We start from the raw sequence: 15,986 nt of genomic DNA on the forward strand, positions 1-15,986 counted from the left end.
CACCTACCAAGTAGCAGCAGTTCAGCTATACAGATATTATCAATCTTGTCGTTGATGGTCTTCTTTGCTTTCATAGCGCATATCGAGGCGTCAGTAATAATGTCAGTTGTAATAATGTTTCATAACCAGCTAAAATCTCCTCACAGGGCCTTTAACTTTCCTCTTTAGTGTGCAGGTTTGCTTCCTTCCATGTTTGTGCAAGTTCTCCATTTTGGTCATGGCCGTCAGATTCTCTGCACACCTCGGCTCCACGTTGAGTCTCCCTCCTCATGTTTCATTTTGTGACATCAGTCGTGTGTAACATGCACTGCAGAAAAGCCAAGAATCTGTCTTTCCTAAAGTCCCGTCCGTTTAGGTTCAAATAATTACTGACGGAGGGAGGACGAGCGACGGCTCCATGTAAAAATGATCTCTCATAAATGCGTGAAAGTATAAAATATTTGAGATCGGAGTGAGGGGTTAAAGAGAAAAACTGCCGGGGAAAATATTCTCAAGTGCTCTTGACTCTACAACGAAATATTTGTCCTTCATTACAACTGTGTATATTTATTTGAGTGAAAAGAAAGAAAGCACCTCAAGTGGGCTTTCATGGGCAGGTTTCAATGTGTGTGCGCGCGCGTGTGTGTCTGAATGCGTAGTTCTTCAAACTGCACACACTTCTGAAGGTAGGCGCATGTGTGTAAGTCAAAAGGGGTAATCAGTGGAAAGTCAAGGGCAGGTGTGTGTGTGGGCGTGCGTGTGTGTGTTCAGGCTGCAGAGATGCACAGTCCTATTAACCTGGGTCACAGTAGATGAGCTGGCAACCACACACTGTTGAACACACACACACACACACAAACACACACACACACACACACACACACACACACACACACACACACTTGCATGGATGCAAAACAGTCACACATTTCTGACTGTGAGGACAGTTCATGCACTGTATCTTTACACCTGTACAAGTGTGAGTTTGATTACCATTCAGTGCAATATTCCTCCCTCCCTCCCTTCCTCCCTCCCTCCCTTCTCTCGCCTTCCCTCTTACCTGTTCTTGATGACTGCACCTCCAGATTGCCTGCAGGAAGAAGAAGAGGAAGAAAAAAACAAAAGATGTATGGTGAGTCACTCCTCTTCTCCACGCTATACACCCTCTCTCCCTCTCCTCCTCTCGCTCTTTTACATCTGTCTTTCTTTTTTTTCCCTCTCCCTGTTTTTGCGTATTTAACTTTCACACTCAGCCCGTCTCCCGCTACACTTCTTTTTTTTGTTGTTGATTCTCATCTCGCTTCACACTTCTCTCTCTCTCTCTCTCTCTCCTCCTTGTCTCTCTCCTGTTAATCACTCCTCTCTAGTGTCTTCCTGCTGAGTGCAGACATCAAGGTCACTCTGCTATACAGACGCTAGATACAGGACACACACAATTACAGCTACTCTTGCACACACATACACACACACACACATACATTCAGAGCTACAGCGCTGGGCCAACAGCAACCACACAAAAACAGTGCAGCTGCTGCATTTGTCAGGTGAGTTCTGTGTTCTGTAACTGGTTAATTTGATTCATTTTGCAGGAATGCTCAGAGTACGGGGAATTTTCTCGAGATTGCACAATGTGTTTATGTATTATCAGACTGATCTCGTTCACACGTTTTCAAATCTCTTCCTCACAGTCATTTACCAACTAATCTGGGGCAATTAGAGATGCAACGATTGTGAAAAGAAGCACAGATACCTATGTTTTTTTCAAGACTTTTTTTTGTAAATCTGAGTTTCTGTTTTTTAAATGATTGCATGTCTGACAAACTGCATGCTGCTGATCTTTCTCAGAGACTGTCGAAGACTCCCACACTGCTGAGATTTTCTTTCATGTTTGACCATGAACACAAATCAGAGTGAGACCAACAGGTGACAAAACACTACTCTGAATCAGTGGTTAGATGAATTAGCTTGCCGCCTAAAAACTGATGCAACACAACAGAAACACGTCGGCTACAGACATCGGTGAATGCCACATTATTTGCAGATGGACCGATGTTTGTCAACAGAGCCGATATCACAGATACTGATGCATCTTCCATCTCTAGTAGCGAAATGCTCAGACCAGTGTTGCTCAGAGTGAAATATTTAAAGATCAATAGCTCAAGATTTTCACAGATGACACCAAGAACAAATGTGAACTTTCAATTATTATGTTCATTTTGACCCAAAAAATAAAGTTTTCCCTGAATCAATCAAAGTATTTTTTGCCAAAACATGACTAAACACGGGCTGCATGTTAGAGCTGTTTCCTCACAGTGAGGAGGTTCCTGGTTTGAATCCCCGTCTGACAGCAGCCTCTCTGTGTGGAGTTTGAAGTTCTCCCCGTGCATGTGTGGGTTCTCTCCGGGTACTCCGGCATCCTCCCACAGTCCAAAAGAATGCTTGTTAGGTTAGGTCTAAATTGTCCGTAGGTGTGAATGTGAGTGTGTCTGGTTGTCTGTCTCTATATGTCAGCCCTGTGATTGACTGGTGAACAGTCCAGGATGTAACCCCGCCTCTCGCCCAATGACAGCTGGGATTGGTTCCAGCCTCCTGCAACCCCAAACGGGAAAGGCGGTATAGATAATAGATGGATGGATGGATGAAACAGATGTTTCACTTTAATGTTTGAGCTATGTACACAACAGAACACAATATATCATCCTTTTCACTCCAAGACTTCTTCTTCCTCGACAAATTGGGGCACACTTTACCCACAATGCAACTTGACTGACAAGCCTTCAGTTGGAGATCTGTGTTGTGTTTGCAGTAGCCCATGTAGCCTCCAGCTGCGAGCCTCCAGCAGAGATGAGGAGGGGGCTACAGAGGTCTGATAGGCTCACTCCTCTCTAACTCAACACCACCAGATTCTCTTCTTTTTTTTTCACATTTGTCGCCTCAAGCCACGACTAGCGTTGACTCAAGTGACATCACTTGACACGTATTTTCAGATGTCAGTTTGCTCTCTCTGAAGGCTTTATACGTCTGTATGCAGCAGAACTTCCAGAAACCTGTAAACAGACTTTTATATGTGAAATCATTGAAGTTCCAGTTTAATTAAATAGGCTAGTTCTACCCCCTGATGAAGGCCGCAGGCTCAAATGTGTCTCTCTCAGTCACCTGGTTGTGTAGATGCAGTTTAAATCCCACATGATAATCAGCATTACAAATACAGAAGAAAATGTGTCGCATGTCAATAAACAAAGTAAAACAACTTTTTAGGAGCTGCTGCATTATGACTTTAAATAAGTAAAGATTTGGTTAATGGTTAAGGCAGCCTAGTGGTTAGTGCTCGTGCCCCATGTGCAGAGGCTAAAGTCGTCGAGGGCGGATGGCCTGTGGCTCCATTCTCGCGTGTTATTCCCCGCTCTCTCTCCCCAATTTCTGAGTCTACCCATAGATTTTAAATATATGACAAAGACAAAGCCTGAGTGACGTCATCCATCTATCTGTTCCTGCAGGGGGCGCTCGAGTCCCATCCATGGCGGTCTCCATGCTGGAAATTCTGTCTCAGTCTAACTTTCAGTCAACCTAACGACAGGCTGAGAGCTGGAGCTGAGGCGGGTTTTAAGCCTCAAGACAAACTGTTACACCGTGCCCACCTGTCAATCATGTCAGCTACACGCTTTATTGTGAATAACTCTTATCCTTCATCAAATCAAAACTGATGAGTCATCAAAAAATTCCTCAGACCTATTCAGTTTTGTTGAACCAGGCTGTAAACATGTTAATCTCTGCTGTAAAAACAGTTTTTTTTTAGAATGGGTGTGTATGTGACTTCCAGTGCTTCTGCAGCCGGCCTCTAGTGGACACTCGAGGAACTGCAGGATTTAACACTTCTGCATTGGCTTCATTTTTCACCATAACATTATTTTAATAATTTACAACAAAATGAATCGATTCATTCTTCCCCCGAGGCCTTTTGTTTGGCCAAATTATTCTGAAACTTGCAGGATGGCGTTTTCAGCATATACAGAAGAAAAGCTGGCAAACCTCATCGAACTAAAAAGGTGTGACTTTTTGACAAAGGAATCGAACAAATACTGGACCGTTTACAGTTTGATGTCCTGAAATGTGATAAAATGAGTTTGCCGATTACAATCAGCTGGCCTGTATGAAAATCAGGACAGTGGACTCCACCATCAGACCCAGCAGCTGCTTGTGCGCTCTGACAGCTTGTGCACAGCATCTTCAAAACCTCCTAAACCAGATCTGCAACCTCGCGGGCCGGCTCTGGACGTGTGACATTTAAAGGATGTGATCGTGGCGTCAATATGTGGGCCATGCTGTGCTCATGTCTGGTAGTGTGTCGTTGGGAATGAGCCGCTTGCCTTCTGCTGAAGAGAATATGTTTCCCTACAGCTCAGCGAGTGCCGTCAGCTGTGTGTATGTTGATTAGAGTATTTTATGGCTGGGGCATGCACCACCAGAACTTTTTCTCATCCTGTTTCACTTTGCTTTAGTGCTGCACCGGTTATCCTCCGTGAAAGTTTTCAATACACAGAAATGAATTGATCACGATTGGAGGCCGAAAAGCAGCAGATAATAGAGCCAGACAGCCAGTCAGATACCGCGCTGCAGAAATAAATCAACACCTCAATGCTGAGATTGAAAATCAGAGTTTGTAGCAGCATAAGCTTTGACAAACTAGAGAGGAAACCATTCCCTCAATTGCAAATCAATCATATGAATATGAATATAAATATTCATAAAGAGAGAGAACACACACTCAAACACTAGAAGAGGTGCTCAAACACTCGCAAACATTCACAAAAACACACGTCCTTAAAAGCTAACGTGTTGGAACAAGGTGAATTTAGAAAAAAAAAACACTTGGACTTCAAGGCTGCATGAATGACCAGACGAGAATGAAACAGAGCTGGGAAAAAAGAGAAAACATTCAAAATGTAAAACAGCTCACCCCCTCCACCTCCTCTCACTTCAAACCCACTCCCTCCCATCACCTCCATCCCTCCCTCTCCTCCACTGCCTTCAGTGGCACTGGAATAAGTCGGTCCCCCCTTCGATAATAAGTTGACAGCTGTAGAAAATGGCTTCTTTCAATTTGGTTGCTCCCAATCTCGTTATATTGTGATAAGAGAGCAGCATGACTGTTTGCCTGTTTGGAGGAACATATATAGTGGAGAGGAGCTGAGGCACTCGAGAAGGAGGAGGCTGAGCGGGGGAGATACGCCAAGGAAAAGTTGGAAGAAGAAACTTGTGGAAGGAGAGGGACAGGAGGGAGGGAGGGGAGGCAAGCAGAAAAATTGACATGCAGGGACGACAAAAAGAAATCAAAGTGGAAACGTTTGTAATAACAGAGCCGGATGAGCATGTGTGAGAAGATGTCACGCCCTGAAAACATTCCCTCAGTTGTTGTTTCCAAGACGCATTTTATCACCTGAGCAGCTCTAATGTAGCTTCAAATATCCAGCAGAGAAAAACAGACTCTCAACATCAGTTTTTAACATAATAATAGTCAGCTCTTAAGTCCAGTGAAGGGGGAAGCATCATTTACAATTCAGTAAACATGACTGAAACTCTCAGCTGTCCAGTGAGTTTTAGTAACAAACCTTCTGATTAGAAAAAATATAAAAATAAATGTATTCCTCATTTGCTCCCTTATTAATCTGTGCATAGGAATACATGAAGTAATCTTTTATTAAGGTCAGTGTAGAGGTGGCTTTGTCATCACAAGCTGCTAGCATACAGCCTGTCTAAACCATGTGGTTGTATCTGAAAACTCACATTCATTCCTTATACTCCCTCAATAGGATGTTCACTGTCGTGGACTATATAGTGCACTCATTCAGCACAATAAGAAAAACATTTGGGACACAATACTCAGGCTGATAATGACGACATTGTGTCGCACAAGTAAAACATGCAGCTCAATGTCTGCCGAGGATGAATTATAACTGTAAATAGCAGCATGACTTTCAGTGAAAACCAATGTGGTGATGAGCGTATTTTCACAAAACAAAAGGTTTATTTTTGGGGGGTTTTATGCCTTTACTGTAGAGACAAGACAGTGGATAGAGTCGGATATCGGCGAGAGAAAAAGAGTGAGGAATGACATGCAGGAAAGGAGCCACAGCCTGATTTGAATTGATTTACAGCCTCTGCACATGGGGCATGCAAACTAACCACTTGGCCACAGACACTGTCCTGAATTTTTCTTATATTAAATGTAACTAATATTTGCACCAAAACTCAGATTTTGTAATCACAAATCTATTTGGTTATACAGGCAAACATGCATTAGCCTTCACCTTAGCTAAACTCTGGATGTACAGTGGCAGCTGAGCAGATACTTGATACTTGAAAAATGTAATGAAGAGGGCGAAGAGGGAAATACTTGCTAAATTGTTTATTTTCCTAGATGCTAAAGAACGAGTTGATACCACCTTCATTACTGTACAGTAAATTTAAAGCTAAGCAAGTTAGCTTAGCTTATGACGGTTCAAATGTGGAAAACCAAAAACCTATTTATCCAAACTAACAAAACTGTTTTCATACCAGCATTAAGCGCAAGGAGTGATGTCAACAATGGGAACTTTAGTACTTGAGTAAATTGCAGATTCTACAGAATCCGTGTGCTCAGCGTTTCTTTTTCGCTGATGTTTTGCTCTGTTGAACGACCCGCGTCCCACTGGGTCGGTTTCTGAAGCAATAAGCGCAGCAGCGTGCGACCATGGGAAGCTTGGTTTGCATTCATAAGATCACAGGAGAACTACAAGATCACGCGGGAACAAAGAGAACAATGTGCAAACAACAGGTTGCTTTGTCTTTCTGAGGTTGACTTGCCGATCATTCGGTGCCTGTTTTCACACAATGTTGTTGAAGTGATGGGCTATATGACCGGGAGTCTGTGTAGTGTTTTCTCTGTTCAGCTTGGCGCGAGCTTGCAGCAGCATGTGAAAACGTATTCTGCGCTTATTTGGAGTGGTGCTGCTTGCTCGCTCCTGAGACCACGGCGCGTGCAGTGGGAACAAGCACATTGACTAGAGGGCGAGATCAGCTCCAGAGTGCACGCTGCAGATGGCACGCAGCGCATACAGATCCTTTGGTATCTGCCGGTAATCACACCGGTCAAGTTTCCGCTGTTACAAACATGACAAAATTAAGATATATACAATCTTGGCGCTGATGGTCTAATTTGCTTTTGTATGTCATAAAGTGGCGTCAAGATTCATTTCAGTCTGATTCAGAACCAGACAAAATCACAGTCAAGTTAGCCCATTGCTGCTAAGCTTTATGCTAAGCTAACTGTCATCGTTGTAGCTTCATATTATCATCATCATAATCACATGTGCAAGAAAACTAATAAAAAGGTCAAACTATTTATTTAACAGACATGGAGGATAAGGTACTAATGAATTCTAACGGAGTGTTTTCCTCTATGTGGAGGGGAAACTCTCACAGCTGCACATTTCTGCTTGTGGCTACTGTGGTTCTACCAACCAAGCAGTTACTGAAAACACAAACCACAGGGAGAAGCACAGAGAAACCAAGCTGCCCATCAGCGGACCGCACAGTCGATAAAGTGAGCTCCAAACTGAGTCTGCACAAACACAGTGGTTATAGACTTCATTCAGCGTTTAAACGGAATCTGCCATTCCAGTCATTTTCATTGTGTAGTATTTTCAATTTGTTTATTTTTCAGGTTCATTCCAGCTTTGTTTTCCATTTATCGATGCACACGGACTCACTGGTGCAGAGAGATATACTAGAAGCTTTAGGAATTACCTGGCACACTGCCAACTCTACAACAAACCAGAGCTGACTACCAAAAGCGCCTGGCAGACATGATGGAAATGACAATCAGGCCTGCACTGTGCAAGGGCATAAAAAATAGAAAGGACACTTGTACACATGCATGCATGAACATACACACACAGCCACATATGCAACAATGGCATGCTCGTGAATATTAAATATTAAAGAGGAGAAAAGAAGGTATGCTAAATATGCAAGTTGAAATAAAACAAAGATGTAACTTTTTGCATACACAGAACATAGACTTTATCAGGAACCTCAAACCACACATCTGCGAACACTAAACCAAACTAGAAGAAGAAAGGCAATGAGAGAGCCAAGGGCTTGTAGTGTTTGTGTGTGTGTATGTGTGTGTGAATCCTAAGCCCACATTGAGCTGTCTGCCTCAGCCTGCGCTAGGCAAACAGCAGGGAGGGAGAGGGCTCCATGAAAACACTGAAAAAACGGATAACACACAAACACACTTAATACACAATGCTCCTGACAGGCAGCAGACATGCATCATATATATGAAGTTCTCGAGAGGCTGCACACACACATGTATACAGACACACACACTTGTGCTCCTCACAGGCAGCGGCAGACATACAGCTTTCCTAAACAGCACAGCCACCCCACCAAGCCCACCCAAGGTAAGCTATTGTCTGAGTCTCTGGGTGATCCCTCAAGTCCCATCCAGCAGAATAAGTCCACTTCAGCACACACTGAGTCCAGCGCTGCTGCTTCCACACTTCACTAAAACACACACACACACAGCCTGCAGCGTTTTTTGGTTACAGTGCAATTAGCCACACCAATTAGCTGCTTCCCCTAACCAAAATGGAAACAGAGGGCTCCCCCTAGAGGTGAAATTACATCATTGGAAAAGCTGGGAAGAAATATGAGGAAATGATAAAAAAAACAAGTGTTTGATTACAAAATGCCAACAAAGGACTTCATTTCGGTGGTGGTTTCCAGCTGGGTGGAAGTAGGTAATTAAACTGTAAGGAAATTAAGTAGTCCACGTGTAAGTGGCTTGATGAGGGCTGAGGGCAGGTTGTATGGGCATGATCTGCACTTCAGATGTGTTAGCTGAGACCATGGCTGTTAGCTATGTGTGTATAGTTTAAATTAAAGCCTGTTAAAACACTTGTGCCTACATACTGGAGTCTGTACACCTGGTCCACACACCTGTCTCATCCACCATTGTCCATCTGTGCTATTACTTGCACAGACACACACACACACACACACACACACACACACACACGCACACACACACACACACACGCACACACATTGGTTTAGCCTGGCCTATGGAGCTATGAGTGGAGAACTAATATCAGGCAGCCAACTACTGTACTGTTCCTCCCCTTCCTTTCCCCCATCCCCCCCTCCAAGCCCTTCCATGGCTGAACTCAACAGATTAAACTATGCAATATCACCCTTACCGACCCCCCCCCTCCTCCTCCTCATCCTCCCCTTCACCTCCCCCCATCCTTACCACCCTCAATTCAATTTATTCTCCCTCTTTCGTTCTCTCTCACTCCACTCCGAGTGAAATGATTAGTCTTTTTTTCTTTTCTCCCAATTTGTCCGGGTGTGCATGAGTGTGTGTGTGTGGGTTGTGCATGAATCTATATATTTTTTTTAATCCAATACATAGAAGAATACATAGATCATTACATATATATGATGTACATCGGAGCCTGCACATGCATGGACACACACACACAAATTATTGTAAAAATTGTACAAAAAGTGTGAAGCCTTAAGACTCACACATTGAGGTACACACATGGACAAAAAGTCCAGTTCTAGTGTGAGTTAAGGAGAACAGGTATTGACAAACTAATAGGTGTAGCAGCAGAGTGCATGTCAGTCACAAAGACAAAAAGGGCCACACATTCACTGTGACTATGTCAGACAGACAGCTGGACAGACAGGAGTGTGTGTCTGTTTGTCAGTGTGTGTGCAGGAGTGGACGTCTGCCACACGACCAGCTGGAAAATGTCAGTTTCCTCGAATTGCTGTCACAGCAATGCATCTGGGCATGTGTGTATATGTGTGTGGGTGTGTATCTGCAACTGGCTGCTTGCATATTCCAACATGGGGAGAGATCTGACAGACAGACAGGCAGAGTAAGGATGGTAGACAGGAGGAAGTGCCAAACTACAGATCATGTCATTTCTGTCAGAACTTTGTGTAGCCTTCTGTGTGTGATTGTAATGAAGAGTTATTTGCTGAGTGGGTCTCCCTCGTCGTCCACTGGGTGTGGTTATCCTGAAGTCACTATAAAACTGTGTATCATGGACCTCTGCGCATGTGCATGTTTCTGTTTGTGTGCTTGCATGTTGCAGTGTTGTCGCCTGCACATTCAGGCACTTTCAGAATTAGTTATACCTATTTATGCATGAGTATATATTTTTGTGTGCATGCAGTCCTGGTCTACGAGTGAGTGGGTGTATATATATTCGATAGCTATAGCTGCAGTGGGTATTGAGGGCAGTACATCAGGGTAAGGCAATCTGCCTCCGAACAGCTCCTTCAGGTGAGATTTATCACCACTGCACTTGGCCTCTTATTATGGCGATGGATTCCCTACCACTGAATCTAGATGTGCACGAGTGAGTGCATGTGTGTGTGTGTGTGTGTGTGTGTGTGTGTGTGTGTCAGTGCGTGTGTGTTTTCTTAGTCCCCCCCCAGTCTGCATCCTTATTAAAGTGCTGCAGAGGGAAACAGCCGTTGGTTTGTGTTGACTCCACCCTCCACAACTCCAAGATAGGAATCCACTGGACACGCAAAGACACCAGAAGAAATGTAAATGGGGAATGACAAGAGAGAAGAAGCAATGCTGAGGAGAGGAGAGGAGGGGAGGAGAGGAGAGGAGAGATTCACTCCCTCCCCCACTACACGTTTTTGCATTTGGACTACAAGTTGCAACTAAAAAAACTACAAATTCCAAATTTCCTGGTTTGAAGTCACGCAAGGTCCCAAAGCAGAGGAGCTGACTGACAGTCAGTTAGGTAGCACTGGAGAAATAGGTCATAGAGCTAAAAATACTTATCTATGTCTCTCTCTTTCTTGCACTCTCTCTCTCTCTCTCCATCCTGTCTTCTTAATAAAAAGAAAGTAAAACACACATGGAAATCTAAATAAGGGGATGATGAAAGGAATAACTCGAAAATAGAAATACCCTTAAAAACATCAGACCCCAGGCCTACTCCCTTATACGAACGAAGAACGAACTGCAAGAAATGGGAATGAAGGAGTACAACTGTGTGTGTGTTTCCCACTGTGAGTCTGTGTGTGTGTGTGTGTGTGTGTGTGTGTGTGTGTGTGTGTGTGTGTGTGTGTGTGTGTGTGTGTGTGTGTGAGCGTGTGTGTTTGCATCTCCATCCACACACGGATGATGCCGCACAAATGAGCGAGTGAGGCAATGAAAGGAAGAGACTGAAAGAGAGAGAAAGATCTAGAAATGGATGCTCAGGCTGTGGTTTTCAACCATCACGTGGGGCTGTTTGCACACATAGCCGGTTATTACATGGAACTCATTTAGCTGGGCTCAGTCAGGCAGGGCAGAAATAATATTATATAGGCTCTCTGCCACAATAGCACCGCACACTATTATCTACATCTCCTCCCTTACTTGCACAAGGAAGTAATAACACTGAAATATACGCCACATCAAGTGACATGTTGATGAATTTGGACACCTGTGCTTGAAGTCAAATTCTGACTCAAAACACAAAAATACTCAAATATTTATGAATTGAATCGTCTACTTTGTCATTCTGGACCATCAGAATTGCATGCAACAACTTTAAGGTAGGATTTTCGCGCCTTCTTTGTTACTATTTTCACACTCTGTGATGCCACAAATGGGAAAATCGTATAATTTGGGGAGAGCCGTGGACTATAAACAACATTTTTCCAGTCCAATACAGAAAATGCATCCAAAATAATTCTAATGAATAGGCTTTCTAGAAAAATGTAAAAGGATAAACAGAGCATAAACAAAGGGAATTCCTTCACTACTTTCTGCTGAATATTTAAGTGCTGACAGGCTTTGGTTCACAATGTACAGAAGCATGATGGTGGGGGTTGGGGGGGGGGGGGGGGGGGGGAGTAGTGTGAGGTGAGGGTAAGTGACTTGGAGGGCTCAGATGGTTGGAGGACTGCAAGAGAAGGAAAATGGAAAACGGAGAGAGAGCATGCGAAACAGAGAGGAAATGGCTGAACAAAAGGGTGATGGTGAAAAGAGAGTGATGGATGGAGAAATTGATGAAGAAGGAGGGAGGGAAAGTGGAGGACAGGGGGGGGAAGCAGGGGTGATAGGAGGACAGAGAGGGGGAAAAAAGAAGAGGAGAGAGGGAGAGCGGAGCAGAGAAGTGGGAGAGAAAGAGAGATTAAGCAGGTCTCTAATCCAGCAGAGAGACAGAAGGAGTGAGGGCTGGTAGGGAAATGCCCAGTAGATTGAAGCTGGCTGCTCTCCTCCACTGATTTGCCTTCGCACACGGATGAACCCTCCACTGTACTTCCACATGCACACTCACACACTTATCATTCGGCTTTCCCACTGCACTAAACACTGCAAATCCCTCTCGCAATCGTCCAGGCAGTGAGCAACAACTGTACATGCTTCCCACAGAATTAACATCCACTGAGTTTTCAGTATTTTCTTCTGCTCTGATTCAACAAATGTTTAAGACCAAACAGGCACAAAACCAGCCGCTCTATAGGAGCCGACACTGATTCGCAAATGTCCAAACGTTTGGCCCATTTTACTGCAATCTTTAAGCCCCTGATAACAAGTTTGTTTGCAGACATGCTAATTAGCAGGGCTTGTTTTAAAAGCCCATCGCAGTGTAATAACTAGACTGTACTGTAGTTAAACCCATATGGCGTAACGATGGCATTTATACAGTTGGTGAGATGTTAAAAGCTGCGCCGATTGCTGTGGCCTCGTGTAATAAATACATGCAGCACATAGAGTTAGATACCAGAGTGAAACCTAGTGCCAACATCCCTGCAGGTTTGAATCTTTATACTTGACTCCTTTTTCCTTTAACTGTAACCAGTGACTAGTTGGACACTGTTCATTATGCCCCTGAGCCTCTTTTTAACCAATCACTTTCAACTTCTTTTACTCCTTCTCAATTCTTCCCTGTTAGCAAAATCCCAACCTGGCCTCGCACTCTGTCCATGGTAGCCCATCTATATGTATTCCATGCAAATCAGTCAATTTAATCCTCTTGACATGGTGTCAGAGAAGGCCTCTGGGAGCAATCTGGACCCTCTTGTGCTCTGCTTGGATGAGCATCCCATGGAGTAGAGTAGGAGGATGAGGAGTGGAGAGACAGCTCCGAGCTCAAAGGTCCCACGTCACAGCCTCCGTCCAGTTCACCAGTCCATTCACTGTCCCATCAGCGCCCAACATTACATGATACAAGCATATTAAAACAGTAAAGATAGTATTTATACAGCTTTACTTCTCTATTATTGTAGGTGTGCTACAGTGTGAGGAAATGCATCTGGCTGACACACTGAAATAGCATCACTCTCAATCAGTGCAGCGCACACTTTCCCAATCAGCACCAGCTCCTGGTTCCTCTCTCCTGTGAAGTGCTCTTCAAAGCAGGCACGTACAGGCCAGTCGTTCATGAAATTGCACAAAAATGTCGCCTGTGTCTGCCTCTCAGAGAGGCTGACAGACAGACAGTCACACAGACAGACAGAGAGACAGACAGACGGAGAAGCAGGCAGGCAGTCTGTATCCCATCCCTGCTCAGGTGAAACCTGTGCTGCATCTGATTCGCATGCCCTGTATTTGCACACAGGTCTCTGACTTTTCTTTGTTTCAAACTGTCTAAGCTGGGTCTTCACAGTGCTTAGACACTCATCGGTTGTATGTTTATGTTGGAGTTATTGTGGGGCTTTCTTTCGTTCACGGCTAGATCTGTATAAGTACCCGCTGACAGACGCACATCAGCCACCTTTTTGGCCGGGAGCCCAGGCGGGCAGCAGGCGTCTGCATTCCGCTGAAAGCAGTCTCAGAAAAACAAAAAGAGCCCCCAAAAAAATCCTGCACAAAGGAATGATTACAAGAGAAACTTCACGGGAAATCCTTCCGTTTAAATACGCGTATGTTGAAATCATTATCCGGGGAAATGCACGTTGACTTTAAAACGCCAATTCATATTTTACACAGCCTTTCTTACAGGCGCCGAAAATGAAAGCAAGTCTCGGAGTTGATGCCGTTACAGCGGCGTATTTACCTCAGCGTATATATTTTAGAAAAGGTCCGGCAGTAAAGGTAACACTGCAGCCTTAAACGCGAGCGCCGAGCCTCATTCTGCCTACCTGTTTACCCCCATGCTATCCAAAAAATGTGCACACACAGGTACTGTAAAGCCATCTGAGCTCCCTGCCTCCCGGCCAGACCTGCCTCTCCAGTCCGGCTTTGACCGTGATCTTGGCTGGCTACACTGGCAAGGGACATACCGGGTCACCCAAATCTACCTCCAGCATTCCTCCATATCCCTGCACACACGCTGCTGTTGGCTCGGGGAAATGATTATATGAATTGCATCGGAGCGCACAATAATCCCCTCGTGCCAAAAAGCAGAAAGCCCCGATAGCTTTAAATGTAACTTTTCTTCAGGGCTGGTTCGCATCCGCTGACATTATCCCTGCTTTCTGTATCGTATGTATAGATGTGTCTGTAGCCATGCTGATAAATATCAGGGAATTAAAGGGTCTTAAACTGCACTGACAGCATGCACAAATACAAAAAGCGCAAACGAACAGGAAATGTGATGTACTTACGATTTGAGGGGGTTCTGTACCGCTGTGGCCATTTTGATATAGTATGATAGAATGCAACACTGCAGAGCCCGGTATTGTACATGTAATGTAGCAGCTATTTCAATTTCATTCATTCTCTGGGGCTGCGGCTGGAGCGGGCAGCCAATGGGAGGCGGGAGCGCTCTGTGACAGCTTTGGGGAAGTGTAGTTTTTTACGCATGTCAACATGACACATGCCGAGGAGGGTCGCACTACAAATACCAGCGGGGATGGCGGTGAAAGTGGACCACAGTCCCGCCTTGGACTTGTAAGGGCAAAGCCCCCCCCCCCCCCCCCCCAGTTCCCAATTTATTTATATATCTTTAAAATAAAAAATAAAAAAATGTCTACAGATATGTCAGGCTTTTTGCAGGACTGTCGACTGTCTGAGGATGCCAGTTCACCATCCCATGCACCGTTTCCTTCACTGGATGATGATGATGATGATGAAGATGATGATGATGGAATTGAATAGGCCTATATAGCAAATAAATAAATTAAATGACCACCTTTTAAAATTCAAGGCTGATGATTCATGCCAGTTATTTCAACTTCATTTTTGTGTAGTGCCAGCACGTGAAGGTAAGTAGGCCTATAGATGTATTAAAGTGAGGGCCAGGTATCACCTATGTGCCTCTTATATTTGGACAACATAGAGGGACGAATAAACACTTACATTTTCAGAAAGGTTTCCCTTAATTCCCCCCAAATATGAAAATATGAAGGTTTAACAATATTGAGTTTGAGAAAAGTTAAATTCTAATTTCTACAAATCACAGTAATAAGTTTATACTATGCATTTTATTGCAAATTAACAGCGACACAACATCGTCATAACCTCACATTAGTGGTGTCATGTTATTGGACCCATGTTTAATCTTATATTATCTATGCCATAGCCCTGCACAGAGCAGCTTTAATTATTCATTAATCAGGGGCGATGGGTTGGGAGTAGGCCTATAATTGATTCTTTCAGACATTTGTCTCTCATGGTTGAGCTCTGAAAAAAGACTGGGACCCTTTCCAATCTCCTCAGCCATACGTCCTTTATTCCCTTCCTTCCTTGATTCCTTCATTAATTCCTTCCCAACAGCTTTATCTCCCTGCTGCGGGCTTTATCTTGAATCGTATAATTGTTCCATGTATAAAGTTGTGATGGACTGTAGCTGATTTCAACAATTATTGTCTCTTCAAACTGTCCCCTGCGTTAAGGTTATACCGTATACTTAAGGAAGGAAAGGAAGGAAGGAAGAAAGGAAGGAAGGGAGGGAAGGAAGCAAGGCAAGAGCTCTGCCAGGACTGTAAAGAGCAGCAATGCTGGAATTTCTTCCTCTTTGTCATGTTAGCAGCAGTGGCGCCGCTCTGAA

General features: G+C 44.1%; 1 protein-coding gene across 1 annotated transcript in view; it reads right to left on the minus strand.

Annotated features, from left to right (window-relative positions):
* The window catches only part of dpf1 (double PHD fingers 1), a 53,671-nt gene extending 38,863 nt beyond the window's left edge, over positions 1–14,808 (minus strand). The window contains 3 exon segments of the mRNA XM_020644369.3: positions 1,040–1,069; positions 14,602–14,792; positions 14,794–14,808. Coding sequence (XP_020500025.3) covers positions 1,040–1,069; positions 14,602–14,792; positions 14,794–14,808 — 236 coding nt within the window.
* Positions 14,809–15,986: the final 1,178 nt, after the last annotated feature.

Source organism: Labrus bergylta, chromosome 11 (assembly GCF_963930695.1).
Source record: "Labrus bergylta chromosome 11, fLabBer1.1, whole genome shotgun sequence".
In the NCBI taxonomy this organism is placed as follows: domain Eukaryota; kingdom Metazoa; phylum Chordata; class Actinopteri; order Labriformes; family Labridae; genus Labrus; species Labrus bergylta.